The 22,302-nt window shown below is 37.9% G+C and overlaps 1 protein-coding gene across 1 annotated transcript; it reads left to right on the top strand.

Moving 5' to 3' along the window:
* Positions 1-8,991: 8,991 nt before the first annotated feature.
* LOC145656579 (TOG array regulator of axonemal microtubules protein 1-like) lies at positions 8,992-18,422 on the top strand. Its single transcript, XM_081709739.1, has 15 exons — positions 8,992-10,085; positions 10,607-10,670; positions 12,036-12,167; positions 12,418-12,752; positions 12,964-12,976; positions 13,135-13,302; positions 13,584-13,754; positions 13,850-14,062; positions 15,521-15,638; positions 15,857-15,962; positions 16,264-16,499; positions 16,882-17,040; positions 17,367-17,493; positions 17,967-18,079; positions 18,275-18,422. The coding sequence occupies exons 1-15, from the start codon at positions 9,051-9,053 to the stop codon at positions 18,420-18,422; spliced, it is 3,138 nt and encodes a 1,045-aa protein (XP_081565865.1). The 5' UTR covers positions 8,992-9,050.
* Positions 18,423-22,302: the final 3,880 nt, after the last annotated feature.

Genomic DNA, 22,302 nt, shown 5'->3' with positions numbered 1-22,302 from the left:
ATTTGACTTTTTTTGTAACTGCTGTATAATTTATGTTGTATTCAGGGTTCAAACGTTAAATAATTATATAATCCAAAACAGTAATATTCAGTTATACATTTTCTCTAATTTAATATCCCCTTTGCTATAACATTCAAATGAATACTGGAGCCATGTATTCTGGAGGCATTGTAAGCTTTTTCAGTATAGTAGCCAACATGTAGCCATGTTGAAAACAAAGCTTTCTCTATGAAACACACCAAGACTTGGACAAAGTCACCAAGATATTTATGTCCTCTCTGACTAAAGCTTGTCAGTAATGCACTTATGAAGATGCATCAACCATAAAAAAATAAAGTGAAATCATAACTAGGAATTTTTTTTAACATACCATTTTTTTTTTATACTTGACTCAGTGTTTGCTAGTGTTCCTCACTTTATTATGTTTCATTAGCTCTCTGCCCAAATACAGTGTGAATGAAGGAATCACACCAGTATAAAGTACAGTATGTACATAATTGTTGGTAAACAACTGTGGGATTGCAATCAGTACAATTGTACATTATTTCTTATTTCATTATTTCTGAGTAAATGGAAATAATGAACTAAGTCTGTTTCTGGTTTTCACTTTATTTGTGCCTTTTATCCTTATTCCTCTGCATGCGTTTAAGCATCTCTGCTTTCTTGAGACACTGCTAAGACATAAGGTAATGCTCCAATGGTGATGGTAATGATGATGATGTTAATAATAATAATAATAATAATAATAATAATAATAATAATAATAATAATAATAATAATAATAATAATAATAATGCCTGATCAACAAAGCTATGAAGGTTGGGTGTAGAACAGTAAGGAGCCCGGCAGAAGAAGATCTGATAGAGCGATTGGGTTTGTAGTCAAGAAGATCAGATAGTTTAGGTGTTGGACGATGGAGAGCTTTGTATTTGAAAAGGAAAATTTGAAATGAATGTGGTACTTAACAGGAAGCCAGTGAAAATCCTGGAGGATGGGTGTAATGTGCTGGTGTACCTGGGATTGAATGAGAAGACAGGCAGCAGATTTCTGACCCATCTGAAGCTTGTGAAGGAGAGAAGGGCTAATGCCTGCAAGGACAGTGTTTCAGTAGTCTGAGAGGCTAGAGATGAAAGCATGAATGAGAGATTTATTAGCAGACGGATTTTGGATTTTAGTAATATTACAGGTGAAAGAAGTACATCTTAACAGTAGCATGAACATGGGTGCCAAGTTCAAGTTCAAGTTCGGTTTATTCGTCACATACATAGTCATACACAGTATAACACGCAGTGAAATGGTGGAGAGTGCTCTGTCCAAACTGAGGAAGAGAACCAGGGGTGCATAGAGAAAAAAAATATATATACAGATAAATATATATTTTCTATGTATGTACAAAATATATTAACAATGTATGTACAATATATGTATATTATGATTATATACACAATGTACAATGTACAAATGAAAGAATTGCACTGAGGATAACACCCAGGTTTCTAACCAGGGGAAGGGGACATAGCTATATCATCAGTGGTTAGAGTGAAAGAACCAGTTTTACTCAGGATTGATTTTGAGCCTATGATAAGCTCGGTCTTGTTGCTATTTAACATAAGAAAGTTGTGTTTCATCCAGAGTTTAATTTCTGAAAGATATGCTTCTAAGTGATTGAGTGGTAGATGTAACTGATTTGGTCCTGAGAAAGATCTGGGCTTAGCGATGGAAGTCCAGTTTGAAATGATGTTTGATATGTCTGAGAGAGAGTATGTAAACTGATAGAAATTCAACTGAGGTATAGGTGGTTCTTGTACAATGCTTGATTTTATAGTTTCAGAAAGGCCCAAATAAACTGCTTCTCACAAACTTCCACAGGGCATAATTATTAATTAACTCTTTAACTCTAAAACCAAGCATTTGACAAAAGCACCTAAAAAATTTTAACTACTCTGATTGCTAAATAAAACAGGCTTTTGGGGTTTGGCACTGGTCTATTCCTTTTTTCTCTTATTTAGGTTTTATTTTACCAATATCCTCTATTTACTGAAATCTTCTATCTGCTGCATGCTCTTAATAACTTATTAAATACTAGTTGCGGAGGAAGTCTATTGTGTTTGACAGCCATTTCAGAAACGCCCAGTGTAAAGTCAAGAAAGGCAGACGTGCGAAATTTGCATGACCCACATTTCATTTAGTTGACGAATTGGTCAAGTGTGGCTCATTCAGAATAAATGCGTTTTATTGCCCTCTAGTGGATAAGCAGAGAATAGCACCCTACAACAAAAACGTCAAGTAATTCCTAATGGAAACAACAGGCCAATAGAGCACAAAGGAGTAAACCCGAGTTACCTGGTTGCATATATAACTCTTGGTGTCAATACCAAAGTCAACTTTGCATCATGCTTCTACCTAGCTATATGGTTTTTTTCACGAAAGGCTCCAACACACGTTTCTTGATTTCCTACTACAGTGATCCCTGTATTTCTACAGTAGTCTAGATCATTGGTATATTGGACTCTAACCTACTGTACTGGGAATACTAGGACGTATTCTATGAGAAAATGACAAAGCACTTTTGTAAGTCGCTCTGGATAAGAGCGTCTGCTAAATGCCGTAAATGTAAATTTACTGGAAGAAAACATGTTTATTTTTATTAGGCGTTATTAACCGTCAAATGTCTACCATAGGTGGTGGCACGTATTTAATATATCCCTGAAGTGATTTTTCACAGCAATGTTTGGATTTGCTTAAGGTAGACTAATTGTAGGATTCTGTGTAACTTTGTTGCATGGACTATATAAAACAGGTCTACATTTATTGCATTACATTACATAACTAGCTCCGTTGTGAATGTAGTTTCATAGGTAGCATCTTCGTCAAAAATATAATCGATAGTTGTTGTTTTTTTTCCACCAAGGCTGTACGTTTCCGAATTTGATGTAAAACATACTTATAGAAAAGAAGAGAACTGGTAATTTAAGATAATTTCAAAAGCATCGAAAACAAAAGAAAAGCATCGGACGTAGTCTAAAGATCCTATCAGAAACTAATAAAAAAATAGCAGCTAAATAGACACTGACATGAGATGGAGTACTGTAGCTTTAACGAAAGCATCAGCGGACTATTTTGTTGTCTTGGCAGCCCAACCAAATCAACGAAACGGGGATCCTGGCTGTGTTTTGTAGCCAAGATATAATTTTAAATATTACATTGTAAATGCTACTGTGTTACTTACAAACACTACAGCCAGCAAATGACTTTTGCCGCTGTGTAGTTAGCTCGCTAGCTAAGGCAAATACACTCAGCACTGATGGCGTGTTTGGCTTTACACCGTCTAACGTTAGCTAACCTATCTATCCTGGTTCATTAGGTTAACGCTAGCTAACTAGCTACTTACAGTTGCACTGGATCTGACTGTCTAGGTTTTATTATTGTAGCTACTCCGTAACAAAAAGTAATCTCAGAATTGTATACGTAGACCTAATATACCTTCAAATACTTTATTACTTTGACGGTAATAGCATGGAACAGTCACACAAGAGAGTAGTTAGCGCTGGGAAGGCGAAAAACAGGCTACCCTGGGAGAGGTCTTGCCTCCCATGTTTAGTAAACAAGCAGCCTTGCAGTGCATCAAATGCAAAGGTATCTGATAATGTGAATGATTGCCTCATGAAGTTAATTTTACATGCACACACAGAATTACAAAAAAGGAAAAATAAGGTTAAAAATTAGAGAACGTACTATTTTGAATGCAGCTCCAAACTCAACAAGCTACTTTACCTTTTTTTTCTTTATGTAGCTGTGAATCTTATTTATTTGTGTTAGGCTACAAGTTGTTTTCTATTCCATATTCCAATTTCCATCAATATATTATAGTATTTGTGTGAAACCACCAAATTGATAAATCTTGGAATAGCCTACTGTCTTCTCCCATAGCTGTATTGGAAGGATTTAAAAATGAAAGAACCTGAAATACTAAATTGCAGTTGAATAAAATAACCTAACCTAAACTTTGTATTCTTTTAGACAGGATTAATGTACTGTCAGGTGTTTTATCTTCAAACTCAAGTCTTCACCATATCCAGATTCCCCCCTGATTTAACAGACTGGTCAGAGAGTAGGACCTAACAAATAGAAAGGATTCACTAGAGAGGGTCGGTTGTCAGAGAAAAGAGAGACAGTGTGCTGTTCTGGTTACAACCTCCCACGAAGCAGAAAGGGACCAGTGGGTTAAAAGGGTATGACATATCTTGTTCACCTGAAAGTAATTCATGACATGTGCTGACCCCAAAACTCTTTGGTAAACTGCACAACATGGGGCATTATAGTAGATATAACAGGGAAGATAAAAACACTTTCAAAATCGCAGACACAGATGTAATCAAACGCCTAATGTTCCAAGCATTAGTGCAAGATGTTTAAAATATATTTTACATACAGCTGAATTGGTAAAGCTAGGTATCTATCTTAGATTAATTTTCTTGCATGGTGTAGCTAACATTATAACATTGACTCACACTAAAATGATCTTTAAAATATCTACAAAGTGTTTGTAACACTACATGTTTCTTGGCAACATATCTACAACATTTAGTTTCCATTGTTAGAAAGGTTGTCTGTTGTTTGGCGTTAAGAGATAATTTATCATATTCCCAAAGCAGATATTGTGATAAAGGTCTCACTGTTCCCTGTGCCTGCATGTGAAGTTTGTCTTAATTAAGCTGTTGAAACCTTAGGGAACTGTTTCTTCCTTGCCACTGAAAATCACCTTGCGTGTTTACTTCAAGCTCAGCGAGGCAATGGCATCCTGTTGACTTATTTCTCCTTTGTAAGCACGCAAACAGTAAAAAGGTGGGGTTTTGTGCAAAACATATGTAACTGTTTTTAATAATCTGGGGTCAGTGTGTGCTTTTCTAGAGTTGTTTCACAAGCATTTTAGTGAAAAATATATTCAAACTGAATTCTATCCAATCTATCTCTCTAATGTCTCTAATAATAGGGCCGTGTGGTTTTGCTTATGGAAACCAGGCAGTTAGACAGTGTGTCGAATGTTTAATGAAGGGAGAAGATTATGAAGTCTTGGGTAATGTTATCACTGTGGAATTAGACACCCGTCTTGTTTTTATACCTCTTGGTGAAAAAAAATGACCCCTGAGAAGTTCTGATCAAAGGAATCTAGAAATTTTATAGACAAAATTTAAGATATAACCAAAGATGAAAGTTACAGCCTTACATTTCTTACATTACTGCCCTTCTGCAGACCTGAACTGTTTTGCCTAATGTGTAAGTTTTGAGTCACTTCATTTTTATAACATGACCCCCATTATTTTTCATGTTGAACTGTTTCAGTACTATTTTCATTGTAATTTAGTTGCATAAAATTGCACAATGTCCTGTACATTTTTGTTAAGAAAGCATTGTGTACTGAGCTACAACAGAACAGATGTCCATTTAAAATAAAGGAATATCATGGTTAGCTACATGCTTACTTATAAATGTTCAATAATAAGGGACTGTTTTTTGTTGTTGCTGCTTTAGTTTAGTGTGGAAGATCTCACTACCTCCTTGAGGCTGAATCAGTTAGTTAGCCAACAACTTTAAAAACGACTAATACGTTAAAGTTAAATACAAGCGGAAATATCGTACCTACTCGGTTAGAACGCATTGGCTTCTGATGAAACGTTAACACATTGAGTGAGCTGGCTAAAATAGCTAAGTAGCTAGCTAACAGTAATGTTTATTACCGCCGTAGCTAGGTTAGCTAGATAGAACCAAGTTAACGCGATTATACAGCAAGGAGACCATAAATAATTGTTAAGCTACCAGCACTTTAAGAAAACCATAAACATTCTAAGTATCTTGCTAAAAACGTTTACTTCTTAGTTCTTTGCTCAACCTAGCTATTGACCTTCACAAAGCTATCTAATAATACTTAAGTCAAATGTTAAAAATCAGAAGGTCATTCACAGTAGCTGCTCATGGCCGAGATCAAATCACCTGTCTGAATCCTGATGATGCTAGCTAGGTAGCTAGCTAGACGGGTACCATTAGCTTGATGACATGCTAACGGCTCGCTATTGTGGTTAATGTTCGCAAGCTCGCTAGCTAACTACAGTTGCTGCTAAAAATAAACTTTGCCAGGATGTGCCGACTGTCTATGTAACGTTAGCAACAAACTAGTCCAGCGCGCTCTACTACAATCAAGCAGTGTGAAAATATTACGAAACTGATGTTAATTACCTGTATTCAACCTTTTGGATGTGCCAACGAGGTCTAATGTATCGCAGTAGCGGAGATCAACACGCTAGTGACAGAAGCCTTGAGCGTTTGTCAGGAAAAACAAACACAAAAGAGGTTCTGTCTGCGTAACTTCCGGGAGAAGGGTGCACGAAATAGCACTCCAGAAAAAAAAAACAACCCAATCACATTACCATTTCAAAATGTGCATGTCACAAATGTCATTTTCCCTATATAGTATGTGTTTATAATTCAATTTGCTTTATACCACGCGCCTCTTTCTCTTTAATCTCTGTTCCACTACACAATAAGGTAGTGGTGTGATTAGTTGTGGTAGGCTGTAAGAGCTTCTTTGTGGATGTTGAGACAAGATTTGTTTTTGTTATTGATCTTTTTCATGTATATACAGTCTTTGGCATATGATAACTGCTGCTGGAAACTAGAAATGTAATATATTTCAATCGCCTAGCATATTTACATAACTGTTCTGTTAACTGAGTGGTACAATTTTTATCCTATACTGATCGCACATCAGACTGGAGCATATTTATGCTAGATTCCAGTTTGGCATGGCATGAATGAGAAAGCATGATTAGTCTATCCAACATGCTGTTTCATAAATTGTAGTGTGACGAAATGTGTGCATTTGTTAGTGAGGGCAGAAGTTAAACACACAGCCATGTTGCATGAGTTACACGTCATTGTCACTAATTACTTGGGAATGGGCCACCAAAAAATCCAGCTAGAAGCAGCCCTGTTATCAAAAGCGTATTGATGAAAGACTAGAAAATAGCTAACCCAAATACAACATGCACACTACAGTATAAATGGCAGTATATACATTTCACTGGGGATAAATATCAAGATGTAGACGTATACAATATGTAGAAGTAAATGAAACATTTTACAGTATACAATTCTATTTGCAAAATGAATTAAAATTTGTGACATGTAAGGTACAGTTTTGTAAACATGACAGTTCACTAGGCTGTGTGAATTGCTTCAGCAGTAATTACATTTCTAAGTTTTTCCTAATTCCTAATCACTATTTGCTCCTAAATGACTCCTTTCTTACTGATATTTTGATCTCATTGCTTATTTTGTTGTTGTGCTGTCTGGTGTTGACCATTTAAGGACAGATACCTCCTTCAAGTCTTGATTCCTCTTGAGGATTCTTTGTTACACCCATAGTTTTACCTTGCCAATGTCACCTTTGGCTTGCTCAGTGGGGGGTCCAGACTCTGACATCAGTAAAGCTGTTTTGTTACAATGAATGTAGTAAAAGGTGCTACAGAAATAAATTTGAATTCAATTGAACTGGTTTTCATCAGGACTGCAGAGGATTGTGGTTCAGCAAAGATATGCCATTGGGAAAGAAACAGGTCAGATGCTGGTTAGTATTGGTTTTGAATGCTTTAAAGTGTTTTCCATTGGGGAGTTTCTGAAATAAGTGACATCCAGGTGAAGGGATTTGCAGAACTTTTGGAGTTTCTAGACTGATGAAGCTCAGCAAGGAATGAGAAAGAGAAAAGAGAGAAAGAGAAAGATGACTTTCTGAGCGCACTCAATGATATGCTGCAGCTGGTTTCTGGACTGTGCATTAGTGGAGCCTAAAATGTAATTAAGCTTTTGATTAAGACATACCTGCGCTTCTGTACTTTCTTTGTAATAGTAGAATCCTGCATCTGAAATGAATTTGCAGGATTCCACTGCATTGACCAGTTTCTTAATGACTAATGAGGAGGGTGCAAGAGGATGCTTCCTGAAGTACATTATAATTTCCACATCTTGGTGGTGTTGAGATCCAGGTTGTTTAAGACACAGACACACTAAATTAGGTATATCTGGGAAAGTTCACTATTGGCTCACTCTAGGCTTAATTCTAAAACTAAAATATATATTTCTTTAACTTCACTTGGGATTCTCTGAACCTATGTAGACCCAGAACTAATGTATGCATCTGGTGTCTACAAAAAAGCTACAGTTCAGAATTACAAAATAACTCTATTTAATACCAAACATAGTTTGGAATCTGGAGGGTTCCATACACCCTGGAACATAACATTGTTTTAGTGTGGATGCAAAAGATGCAAAAGATTTGAAATTACCCACAAACCACGGACATACGAGTGAAATTTAGAAAACCTGCTGAGCTTTTTTTTTAGAGTACAGACATCCATTGGGATTTTATACCATGTAAATGTCCTTAAACAGAGATATGGACGCAGAATAACGTTATTGTGAACAGCTACACATAAGAAGAGTTGTTGTATCGTTATAGGCCATTTGAATGAACATAATTTATGGTCCAATACGGTCAAGCATATTTGGTCACAATTCCCATATTTTCACGCGCGAGGTCGAATCTTCGCGGTTACGAGAACTCGCGTCACCATGGAAGCAGTTGTTTTTTGACATAGTGTTTTTTTGATTCCAGACGATGAACTGTGATGAACGATGGTCTGAGAAGAAAATTCCGAGCAAGTCTATGTGTTTACATATACCCAACTTTCAAGATCGTACTGGAATTCAAAAGAGGAAAGTGCTTTTTATTCTTGTTGGAGAACACAGTCTTTGTAAATATCCTAATTGTCAACAATACTGGACAGTGTTGCTTGAACTGTAGCGTTACTGCGATTGCGATTGCTAACCTAGGTTAACTAGCTTAGCTAGTTAGCTAACGGATTCTTTCCAAGTTGAGCTCCTGACAAACTGACTTGGTGATATAGCACCTATCCAACACGCTGCTGAAGTGCGCTAGCTAGCCAACTGGCTATATTGCTTTTCCAAATCAGTGATTGGATCAATGAGTCTGATCAATGATGATTTATGCGCTAATATCGCCGGAGTTACACGAACAACTCCTTGATCACGAGAACTACCAGAGCCGAACAAATGGGGTACAAGAGCTGAAGAACATTATTTCAGAGCTGGACTTGAAAACCGTTTCCTCTGACAGTATTGTGGAATTCATCAATTTTTTACGTAGACTTCTGGATGATACAAACTTCAAAGTCTTGTATGGCACTTTACAGGTTATCAGCCTCCTGGTTCAAAACCTGGACTACGCCGTGGACAGACATTATAAACAGATTGTATGTGTGGCCCTCAAAACTTTGGGGGACACACGGACTGTTCCCCGGAATGAGTACATGAATATTTTTCGTCACCTCATGAGGATTGTAGGTCCACAGAAAGTTTTGGAACTTGTAATAGGACAGCTAAGGCACAAAAATTCCAGAGTCAGAGAAGATGTCATCAACATCATCACAGCTGCTATGCTCACACACCCCAGAAAAGACTTCAATATCCCCAATCTGTGTTCTGTAGTGGCTCCTTATCTTGCAGACAATAAAAAGAGGGTCCGACATGCTGCTCTGGAGCTCTTTGCTGTTTTTGACTGCTGTCTTGACACAGGAAAAAAACAGCTACTCATGAAGGCCATTGACAGGTTGGACTTCACTGGAGATGTGGAGGGACTTATGGCTGCAGTACAGGCACGAAGAGCCAGACATATTCTCCCCCGATTGTCTGCAGATGGTATGGTGGAATACGCACTGGTCATCCCCAAGCCTGGTCAACGGCGAATACCTCAGTTTGGCTCTGGAGCTGACCTGAACTGGGTTATTAATGGAGGGAAAGTTAACAGTGCACAGAGCCACCACACAGAACCAGATTCGGATCGACTGAGTGGCTACGGCAGCTTTGGTTCTCTTACAGATGGCCTCCAGTCACACAAGAGAGTAGTTAGCGCTAGGAAGGCGAAAAACAAGCTACCCTGGGAGAGGTCTTTCCTCCCATGTTTAGTAAACAAGCAGCCTTGCAGTGCATCAAATGCAAAGTTATCTGATAAGGTGGGTGATTACCTCATGAAGTTAATTTTACATGCACACACAGAATTACAAAAAAGGAAAAATAAGGTTAAAAATGAGAGAATGTACTATTTTGAATGCAGCTCCAAACTCAACAAGCTACTTTACCTTTTTTTTCCTTTATGTAGCTGTGAATCTTATTTATTTGTGTTAGGCTACAAGTTGTTTTCTATTCCATATTCCAATTTCCATCAACATTACTTCTTACATTACTGCCCTTCTGCAGACCTGAACTGTTTTGCCTAATATGTAAGTTTTGAGTCACTTCATTTTTATAACATGACCCCCATTATTTTTCATGTTGAACTGTTTCAGTACTATTTTCATTGTAATTTAGTTGCATAAAATTGCACAATGTCCTGTACATTTTTGTTAAGAAAGCATTGTGTACTGAGCTACAACAGAACAGATGTCTATTTAAAAAAAGGAATATCATGGTTTGCTACATGCTTACTTATAAATGTTCAATAATAAGGGACTGTTTTTTGTTGTTGCTGCTTTAGTTTAGTGTGGAAGATCTCACTACCTCCTTGAGGCTGAATCAGAAAAACTGTGGCACAAACTCTGGTAAGTAAATGTCTCTTTGTTTTCTCTTTGTGTCCTCTATTTTAGATTTGTCCTATTTTCTTACTAGGTTTTCAACATACAACCTATAAATACATGTTGATTTGTATTCCCATGTCTCTTGTGTCTTTTACTGTTTCTGCCTTTACTCATGCTTTCATTTTCACACCTTAAATTAGCAGCTAATTATCTAGCTAATTAGTGTGTGTGTGTGTGTGCGTGCGTGCGTGCGCGTGCGTGCGTGCGTGTGTGTGTGTGTGTTAATTTATCTGGACATTTGTCCTTGAACATGCCACCCAGACTTGTAACATGTAGGTCAAGACATGAAATGAAAATGTTAACTCATTGTTTAGTTTTAAATGTGTATGAGTACATGGAATACATTGAAGTGGGTTTCTATCAGTATTCGGACTGCTGCTATTAATATGGGCGTTCTTCAGTACTTTTCAATATTCCTGTACTTTATGGAAAAAAAATTTGGCATCATGAAAAATATCCTAAAATCCACACCGAAGCATTAACACAATGTAGCAGTGTGTGGATTATGAAACATGGGAGTAGTATTTATTAGAAACACTAGAGGAAGTCTGAATTTGAGTGTATTTCATGCTCCAGTACTAATTTTAGCAGTGATATGTTTGTAGATGACTGAGTAGAGCACACTAGAGTGGGCACCATGACCACCCACATGCAGGGTGGGTTTACGGTGAAACACATTATTTGTTGGGCAGTTTTGTTTAGCCTAGGATGATAATGCTTCCTACCATTGATATAGAAGCTTAGTATAATACTGGCTATACATGTATATTGATTATAGTTGTCACTTTGTCATTATTTTAACCCGCCCCAACAAACAAACAAAACATTGTCATGTTGCTTTGCTGGCTTCTGATACCACATCTAGATGGCTGCAAACGCAATCATCTATATAACATGGCTTCTTTAATATGCTGGGTGAAACAAGGCCAGTGTTGAGCTCTGGTGTGCTGCAGCGGTCTGTGTGATGTAAGGAATTTGTGATTTTTACCAAGTCCTATTTTAGTTGGCATTGACAATATAAGACTGCAGGCAAGACTAGACTTGAATCTTTTATTGCAGTCTGTTGATAAAAGATCCCACCTGCACTGTTCAAATCCAAGAAGAGCCTACAGAGGTCTCCTGTAAACAATGTAACCATATGATTAAGTTTTCTTAAAATTATGTTAAAGTCTTTAGTTATAAAATCTAAATTGCTATTGCTCACTTTTTGTTTACCGCTTAGTTGTTTTTTGGTATGCATTTGTAGTCTGATGTGTGCCTATTAGTTACATATGCTGAGCTGATGCTTCAAATTGTCCTCAAGTTTCCTGTTTCTGTTTCATTCTCCAGATTCAGTAGAGCCTTTCCAGCCCGATGCTCCAGGATGGAAAAGAGAGACAGTGGGTAGACTTTGTCGAAGCGGTAGCCTTGGTGCGGACCCAGATATTTTAAAAGCAGCTAATCTCAGTGATTCTGACAGAGGTGACTTGTTGATGTTGATTTTACTTTATTTATATATACAAAATGTAGAAAATAGCACATTTGCATAATTTTTGCAATAGATTTGTTTTGTTGTAAAATATTGCTAAATAGAATAATTGGAATCAAGGCATCACTTGACCATAAACTTCACTCACTGAGTGTCAAATGAAAGGAGCTACTGAACATTATTTGCTGCCAAATGAATAGTCATGGAAGATTCTCTTGAGAATAGATGCTCTTTTCCATACAGGTTTGCCCAAAGCCAACCGCTTGCTGTCTGGTAACCCCAGTGTAGAGCGCACCTTTTCAGTTCCTTCCAATCCACCCCCCCCCGGGTCTTTTCTGCTGCCCTCCTACCCTCTGGCCACTCTTCCGGGAGTGCAGCTGACTCCCACCCTGCCTCGTAGATGCCATGCAAACTCCTCACTGTCCATGTCCAATACATGGCCCAACAAGCGAGATACGATCCCTCGTCACAGGGACCCCAGCTCATGGGGGGATAAAACAGGTGAGGGCATAGCTACATTGCTTAGAAAATGTGTCTTTGTTCAGTGGGAAACTGCCAAAGCATTTTTGGCTCTTCAGTATTTAGCAGTGTCAGAATTAAAAATGAATCATACTGAAATATCAAATTGTATTGAAATGTAAGATTTCAGGATTCAATTAAAAAAAAAAAAGAAACTGAATCATTGTTGGGTCACACATTTACATGAGCTCTACTTAATCTGGAATGGATGTCTTGCTTTCAGTTATTCTTTGTTATATCTTTGTGATATCTAATCACATTTTGAGTAAGAACTTGATAGTTGGTAACAAGGATGCCAATTACAGGATGAAAATGTAAACTGTTTACTGTGATTGTAATGCAGCTGCCTTCACTTTTGACTGGTGTGTTTCTCCATATGTGAAGTACACAGAGGTTGATGTGGCTTTGCCTTAAACTGACACTTTTTTACCACCATGACAGGAGTTTTTGGCTTCACTGGTGCTCCCTGCTACCCTGGAGTGACTCTGTCCCCAGAACAGGAGGAGTTGGTAAGAAAACCCCCCAGGGAGCCACTGATTGGGGTGTATGGCCATGCTGTTTCAGCTGGCCATATGGATTCGGAAGAAAGCACTGAGCCAGAAAAAGCAGCGGTGAGACAATGTTTATTTTGTTTTATTGAACAATCTGCTAATATTTATTGATTCCCTTTACTTTAATCTTTCCTAACTTCAGCAGTGGTTTTTGAATGTGCTGTTGATATGGAATGACTTTGTTGCCAGTTTGACAGTAAAATTTTGATAAAATAACGATTTGATAAGATTTTAATGCAAATTGACTCCTACGTTGCATAATTTCAGTCCGGTCCTCCAGGTTCTGATTGACAGTCTTGAATAGAGATGCTATGTGGTTATTCATGTATGTGTATTTGTTGGAGAGGGTAAAGCCGTTTAGGTTTGCAAGGGTTAAGATGCATCAACATCGTCTGGAGCAGCAAGAAGTTCCGCCTATACAGGGGGAGTGGCAGAACATGCAACGATTGAAGCAGAACTTTAGACACATGGCATTTGACGTGGGCTCAGACGACACGGCATCTCTGAAAGGTAACGGTTGACCTCAATGAATGCTCCTCCTCGTGCTTACTGAGACTCATGGAAGCTCTGTAGTCACCATAGCCTGTTAATCTCCTTCCCATCAGATTTGCAGCGCAACGGTAGTGTTCTAGCATCCACGAAGGCTGAACTCCTGGATGATTTGCCCTCGAGCCCCAACAGCACACACGCACCCAGAAGCCTGGTCAAAAGTTTCATTCGTCCCAGCCCTCCCACGGCTCCTTCCAGACGCATGCTGCCACGACGCCAACAAGCCCCCAGTCTGAACAGAGCATGTCCACCCCTTTCAAACTGCTCTGGTGAGTGTCACCTGTTATTCTGCGCTTCATGCATGGTCACTGCTCTTGAGTAAATAGATTTGCTCTAAACGCTGTATCACACAATTGTGTTTTAAAGGCCCTGCACAGTTGTTTGTTTAAAAATGCAAAAAAACAAAAAAAAAACCAACCATATATATTCCAAAGAATGTTAAATATTCCAGTCACCTTCCTACTATCATTTTTTTAAACCATAAAACGACATTAAAAAGAGTGTTGTCCTTTTACCATTCTGCTGTTTGGGCGTGGACCTCAGAGGATTCATTGACAGCCTCTGTGTGAAAAGCTATTAGGGATTTTGGTCAACAGCAGAATCCTTGCTGTGTTTAAATAGACTAATCAATTAGAGGACACCACAGTTCGTATTTTAAGAATACATTTATAGCAATATCATCTGTGCATTTATTACATATTGATCATGTTTACATTAAAGCTATTAAGGAACGTTAGCTAACTAGCGTATATTCGGCTGGTTAATCAGGTCTAGCTAACAGGCTTTGACTACGCACGGAGAGAGCTAAACATGGGACAGGCAGAGACTGGTGGCAATTTCAAATAGTGTTGGTGTATCATAACGTTATAAAAAATACATTTGTTGACCCAAATTGCACAAAATTAGCAAACGTTTGCATGTACTAACGTTTTGTTATATTTTCCATTACTTGCTACGGTATTGAATAAAGTGTCGAATGAAAACAATGGCTGTTAATTAATATCAAAGACTTACTAACTTATCAATATTACCTCCAGTAAGTGTGGGGAAAGGTGTTGTGTTTCAGTTATAGTCGGCAGGCAAATCTAGAGCTGTATTGAGCTCAGTTTGCAAATTATTTCACAGTAAAATGCTTGCTACAAACTCTTGTATTGGGTGTCACTTAGACCCCAGAAAGAAATTTGAGCAACCTTGATTTGGTCTTGTTTGCTGGAATAAAATGTAGAGTAACCCTTTTCCCGTTTGTATACAAAAACTGAGCATTTGTATGTACATGTCATCTCTGTTCCTTGAAAAGAGCTATGTGCAGTGATTGAAGTGTAGTAGGGTCAGTTGATTTCACAGTTCATGTATATGCAATATTACATAGCTTATGATTCCCTATAGTCAATTAGTGTTATCTGTGACATCAAAGATAACACCACATAAAGTGTAAGTCCTAAATAGAAGTTAGGCGGTATAGAAAAAATAAAACAATTAGAGGTTGTTTTATGCACTCTACAATGCCCAATAACTACTGAACTGAAGCAGAAGTATGAAGATAATCACATACTTCCAGCTAATACAACATTTTGAGTAAGGAGAAAAAATACTGTGCAAGGCCATTAAATGTAGTTGGCCATCTTGAATAATGTTATGTTTTGCAGTCAAGTTGATTTGAAACAAAGTTGAACTGGTAGCCCTAAAATAAGTAGTCAGTTTGTTTGTGGTGCGGTATTCCTCTTTAGATGAACTCACACCAGGAACCCCCAGGAAGAATCCCCATGAGCAGCTGGCTTTGCGGCCGTTCTCTAAACCGGACCTTGCTGTCACTCAGAGCTTCAGACTGCTTAGCTCTGATGACTGGTAAATCTCATACCTGTAAAATTATGATGCATTTGGCTAGGGTCAAGTAAAACAGTTTAGTAATTTATGATTTTCTGCATATATGATACATATGCTTAGAAATTAGTAAAGTGATTTTATCACTATCACTTTTTTCCTTTTGTCCCCTCTTTCATAATCTTTTTTCAGTTATGATAACCTACTTTTACAGTTTGTGTTTGTCCAATATTTTCATACAGGGAGAAGAAGATTGATGGCCTGATACTCATGCGTAGTTTAGCACGGTATCACTCTGATGTGCTTAGTAGTAGGCTTCATGATGTCTGCCTTGTTCTTAATCAAGAGGTAAGTGACTATATCTGCTCACTATTGCGTCTGACTCCTTGTAACTTCCTGTGAATCTGTCTGATTCCTAAAATTAACCTATAATACCATTAAATTTTTTGTCATACACCATCAGCCTATGTTATTGAGACATTGCTGCCAAAAACTACACAGATCTTTCAGTAAAGTTAGTATAATGCTTGAAATTATTATAAAAATAATTTTCATCTAAGGGCATTTTAGATGCCATATTTAACTGTAATAATGAGTGATGAAGCCATTTCTTGGCATAACACAAGCTGGAATGTCTTCCTTCCCCCAGGTTCAGAACCTACGCTCTGGAGTGTCACGCGTGGCGGTGGTGACCTTGGGAGAGTTGTACTCTGGCCTGCAGAAAAGTATGGACCAGGAGGTGGAAGCTACAGCCAAGGTCCTCCTCCACAAAGCAGGAGAGTCCAATGCTTTTATTAGGCAGGATGTGGACACAGCCCTGGACTGCATGGTGCAGAACTGCACCCCCACCCGAAGCATGAACGCTCTTCTCGCTGGAGGACTCGGGTCAGTTAACTTGCAGTTAGCTTTCAGCTATAGCTTTCATCTAGCTGCAGCAGTCAAGAGGCCAACAAATGAGAGCGCTTTGGCTGCTGTTTGCTATTATTTTCACTTATCCTTTGGTGTTTCGAAATGTTTTTTGGCATTGGACAGTATTTTTGTTGATTTATCCTCTTAAAGATTTTTTTTAAAGCCATCAAATAGAATAGGATAATTTGATTATGCCTTTAGTTCATAGATAAGTGTATTAAGTTACTTTAAAGATGAAAGAGTTAAACATTGCACTGTATACATTGACTAGATTACTACATATTTGTTATTATGTCATACTTTTTTGAGTGCCTTTAAATATTTCCTTCTCTTTTCTCGTTTGTGTTCTCCTCAAAAGTCATTTGAATGCTGCAGTAAGAAAGTGCACTTCTCAGCATTTGGCTACTTTGATAGAAAAGATTGGCGCTGACCGCTTATTGTCTGGGACAAAAGGTGTGACTAATCGAATTCTACCTGCAGTCTCCAAATTGGCGCAAGACTCTTCCCAAGAAACCAGGTTGGTACCAGGATCAGATGGAAAACTATCAAAGCTTTTCACATGCCCAGATAGTAATCTTTTGGTTTATTCTTTTAGTCTCCTAACTATGACACTCTGAAGTCAGCAAATGCAGCTAAATTGTAGAGTAATAGAAGTTTTTTAGACACAGAGTGTCTTGGCAACTGGAATTGTGTCCTGGTAAAATAAATATACTAATAAATATTGGACTCTGCTTAATTGTAGTAAATGTAGTAGACTGGTACAATTTGTTGGTGTGCTGTGAGTCACCCTTAAGTTCCTCCCTCATGGTTCTCTCATGGGAACGGGGCTGTTATTTGTCTCAGGTACTTTGGTCGCCGCATGCTACTGTTCCTGTCGTCTCATCACGACTTTGATAAGATGGTGGAAAAGTACATCCCTACCAAAGACCTGCCCACCATCAGGGCCACTGTCCTCACTCTGAAATCCAAGGTGACAATTCAGCACAGTGTCTATTTGTATATATGATTAGGATTTTTAATTCCATTCAGCCACTATGCTGTAAGCTTACTGACTAAACAAAGCTTATTCACTAAACTTATTCACAGTATTAGTGAAACCCACCTCAGAGCTGACAAGGTAGACAAATGTTTTAAACAAATACTAAAGTACAGAGCAGTGCAAGGCACCACACATTGTACACAGCAGTATGTATATACAACAAATATATTAAGCCAAAATCATATATTAAAGATGTCAGTGTACAAAAAGATGAGGCAATACAGTTGTCTCCTAGTAAATAGTTTGTGATCTCCCATTATAATAGTTCAAATATTGTATTTACAGTAAGGTATAGATATTGCACAGTGCAGTCCCAGACCCAGTAGTTAGAAACAAAGTATGAAAGAACATTTGGTCTTCATTATCTGGAGAGTCATCACCCAGTGATGCTGATGTGGATTTAGGTCCCGGGTGAGAAGCCTCAGGATACCCCTTCAGCTCGAGGCAGGCGCTATATCCCTTGCGGTGGAATGAGGTATGCCTCCTCTATAAACCGTCAACCTCAGATTGTCAGCAGGTGAATTTTTAAACAATCAAAGCAAAAAACATGAGTTCCTATTGAAACTGCTTTAATCTTTCTACTTTTTGATGGTGATTATGTTGTTGTTGTTGTTGTTGTTGTTGTTGTTTTAAATTTATTGTAACCACATTCAATTTCTTTTTATTACAATAAACCAATCCTTACATTTTCTCTCTTGTTGTGTGTGTTCAGCAAAGATGCCAGCAAAGCACAGGTCCACAGCATTGCAGACAAGACCAAGTACATCAAACAGCTTAAATACACAGACAGGACAAGGTCCAGGTGTGGGATCCTCCCAACTGTACGTGGCGGGCCAAACCACATGACTCGCGGGAGATGAGCGTTCTGTGACACTTATTGCCAAGGTGCTATTTAAACAGACTGTGAGCACACAAGGGGTCACTGACTTATGGCATGAAGCTGAACTCAGAATCAGAACAGAATGACCTCAGCAGCACTCTAGGAAGCCAATCTGATATATTCAACACTTGCTGTCTGCAGAGATGCTGAGAAGTGCTTTGCCAATTCTGTTTGATGTGTTATGAGTTATGCTTAGAGTTATGATGCCCACAAGCTGCTGTCATTTGAGGTGCATTAGTGCTGGAGGACAGGTGGAGTTTAGCAAGTAAATATGGTTGTAGCCATATTATCAACAAGGATAATGGAGTTGAGCCTGTGCAGACTTTGCTAAGATGTTGTGTATACATTTGGCTGTCAGCTGGGCCATGCACTGGACTGACCAAGTATTTTTTCTTTAACTGGAATAAAAAAATTTAAATGTTTTCAAGAATAACACGCTTCATGTGATGTTTTATGGTTTATTGTTTAAAAAATTAATGATATAGAAGTCTATTTTGGTCATGACATCAGTATGGTAAAAAATTAAATACTGGAATTAATTAAAAAAATTAAATACATGGAACAGGATAATCACAACATGATTATACAACAAATTTAATTTATATATCCAAAATGTATTAATTTTATGAGATACAATCTAGTAGTTCCTTTCTGTGATATGAAAAATATTTTGTAAAAGGGTGCTATCTGTTGTAGTTACTGATTCTTATTTTCACTTCTTATATATATATATTCCTGTTAGATCATATAGAAAATTGGTCATTGTTAGTATGGCATACTCCCTTGTGTAACCCTTTTCTTTGACACGCCATCCAGCACAATATCCTTAGATTCAGCCTTAACCTTTAGGTCCTTATATGTATTGACACCCACAGTATAAGCTGTGCAATGACTGATAAATTATTTTTGCTTTATACACACTACTCCAGTGTGACATTTATTTCTGTGTTCCTTTCAATAAAAAATAATCACATCATTGTGGTACAAAGTTTCTTCAACAAAATTCCCTTGCTAAACAAGAGAATTCATTCTAAAAATGTGGATGTTGGCAGCTGTCCCTAAACATTGTCAATTCACATCAGAGTGTAACTGGCAAACTGTCAAGACTACTGCAGCTACACATTCTTCTGTTTGAAAATGTGTGAAGATGATCACTGTAGATCATTGAGGCACCTCTATCACTGCAGATCAAACTGCCACTGATTTTACCCCTGATTTCCACTACCTGAATGCACAGACTTTCATTCTTAAAAGGAATGAACTGAAATAAAATGCTATTTGAAAATAATTATTGCTCATACTCTGGGGAGCTCAGATTAGATTTTAGGACATTCTCATTTACAAACAGTCTATCTATTTTTCTATTTTTATTTTTCACTATCTCAGGAAATTGCCTATGTTTATAAATGCTTACAGCTGATGTCTGTCATGAACTGAAACAAAAAAGGGGTCAATCTGACATTTTAGAACTTGAAAGTTGTACAATGGATAAGATAATGTTGTCTTGACATCATGCTCAGAACAAAGAAACAGTAACCTCCCCAAGAAGCAAGAAACCTCCAGCATACACTTCCAAAAAGGCTCAGTAACTGGCAAAAGTGGCACAGTGACTTCTGTTGAGCTGTAACTCACAACCGCAAGGGCCTCTGTGAATTATGACTGCAATCTGAAGCATTAGTGCCTTTAATCTCATGAAAAAGCCTTAGCAGCACGCAGCCCATTGTCTGAAATAAGATAACCCAGCGCAACCTGGTTTTATGTGATAAAGGAGCCCTGACAAACAGAAACACAAGGTGTTACCTTTTTTGGCACATGTATGAAAAGCATGTGCAACGCACAATTATAAGTCAAGGTGAATCCCTGTGTAAAAGGACTGGGAAAAGTGAAATATATACTGGAGAGTGTGATGAATAATTAGGATCTTCTGAGTCTACTATATGGCACTTCTATTAACACTTATAATCATATCCATATTCTGCTATACAGTATCCATACGATGAGGGGTGGTGCCTGTGGTAGATTATGTTATATAGTTGTGCCTATAGTATTTGATTTGCTCCCCTGATAAGCCTTGTAATCCTGGAAATCCCTGCATTGTCATTTTAGTCACTCACTGGGAAGAGGTTGAGTTTTGTTAGAAGTTACAAGAGGTGGGTGTGGATTGTTTTACTTAGCCTTTATTGTTCTGCCAGTTCTGCCAGAGATTAAATCAAACAATATCACATGTGATATTGCTTTTATACAACAGTTCCACAAGTGCCATTTATTAGTTAACACTAATAATCTACAATATGTTATGATTTGTTTGTTTATTTACTAATTTATTTGGTTCTGTCAACACAAATAGCTCCGCAAATGGACTGGTACTGAACTGTCACCAAACAACACAAACATTTTCCCATAGGTTGCTACTTTGTGGAGGTTTATGTTACCACAGGCCGGCTACTTTTATAATGTACATTTATCTGCATGTTCCCATTTATTGTGCAAACAGAAAAATATGAGTCTGTTGACAAATCATTTGATGACGTGACTCTGATGAGATAACAGCAAATGTTACAATCTAAGATAGATAACAATTGTAATTAAGGGTTAATAAAATGCACTTGTAAAGCAGAGTACCATTATACTCTATATCAGCACTCATGAAATCTCTATCGTCTAATCAAAGAACTAACTGTTCTATAATAAACAATATCATTGGATTTTAATGTTGAGCTGAGTTTTGGTCTGTCTTGTTCTTGTTACTTTTACTTAATTTTCACAATAATACACACAACCATTTACATGGAACTCCAATTTCATTGTGCCAACCCTTCCGTTTTTGCACAATAAAAGATGTCTAAAAATGACCGCAACACACATTCCAAAGTCATAAAAAATATGTGATTGCGCTGGAAGTGACAGAGTGTACCTGGAGTCTCATTCAACCTCTTTCTTGATATTCTGCTGGAGATGCTTCCGAATTGACCTGTAAGAGGATAGAAACTGTCTGGGGGTTTATGAAACAGCCAGTGATAGAATGCATGTGTACATGTGTTTTGTATGAGAGAGAGATCGCAAGAGAGAGATGTAGAGAGATCTGGCTGCTTGCCCAGATTTTGGATATATAGCCTTAATGTTTAGCAGACACATTTAGGCCAAGATTTGCCACAACATGACAACAAATATGCCATGACAAGATTGGTTCATTTAGGCCAAGGCTAAATCTGATCCTGGCATTTCATCAGCATTTCTCCTGTGATATTTTATAGTGACACTTAATAAGGCTTGTAGAAATACAACCACCCAGAACCTTCAACTTCCCAAGAATCATTTTATATAATGTGAATGGTTAGTGGCTTTCATGGCTATGCAGAGACAATGGAAAGACCGTAGGTCCACCAAAAGCTTTAATCAGCTACTTTGGGTGGACCCACTTGCACATGAAAGCAGTAATTTAAATATTCAATCCATTAACTGCTTTATAGTTATGCAATTGTCTCCCCTCTATGATCACCACATCTGTCAGAGCATTTTCCCCTAGTCCTGTCTGAAGCAGAGCAGAGCCCTGATCGATGCTATTGTTTTTTGGGCAGGCTTTAGCAAGTGATTGCTTTCTCTTTACACGCTTCTCAGAAAAGACACGTTCTTTGTCTTGTGTTACTCAAAGGTGGTTCTGTGTGCTAAAACAACATCTTGACCTTTCAGCGATGCTGCCACACTGAAAAACAGAAGGCCAAGAAAAAAACAGCTTCTATTCTTAGACTCTCTGGCACTCTAAGTGCTTGCTGATACCTTGCTGACTGCAGTATTTCCTACACCTTTCCAACTGAGAGGCTCCTGAACTTGCAGCACCTCTGTCAATTAATCAATTGCAT

The sequence above is a fragment of the Electrophorus electricus genome, unplaced genomic scaffold, assembly GCF_041902795.1.
Source record: "Electrophorus electricus isolate QZ-2024a unplaced genomic scaffold, ASM4190279v1 Scaffold82, whole genome shotgun sequence".
In the NCBI taxonomy this organism is placed as follows: Eukaryota; Metazoa; Chordata; class Actinopteri; order Gymnotiformes; family Gymnotidae; genus Electrophorus; species Electrophorus electricus.
This window is presented reverse-complemented; position numbering and strand designations above follow the sequence as displayed.

Coding starts and splice junctions, on each gene's coding strand:
- LOC145656579 (XM_081709739.1), top strand. CDS start 9,051: ATGATGATTTATGCGCTAATATCGCCGGAGTTACACGAACAACTCCTT. Junction 10,671..12,035: donor AAACTGTGGCACAAACTCTG/GTAAGTAAATGT, acceptor TTCATTCTCCAG/ATTCAGTAGAGCCTTTCCAG. Junction 17,041..17,366: donor GACTCTTCCCAAGAAACCAG/GTTGGTACCAGG, acceptor TATTTGTCTCAG/GTACTTTGGTCGCCGCATGC.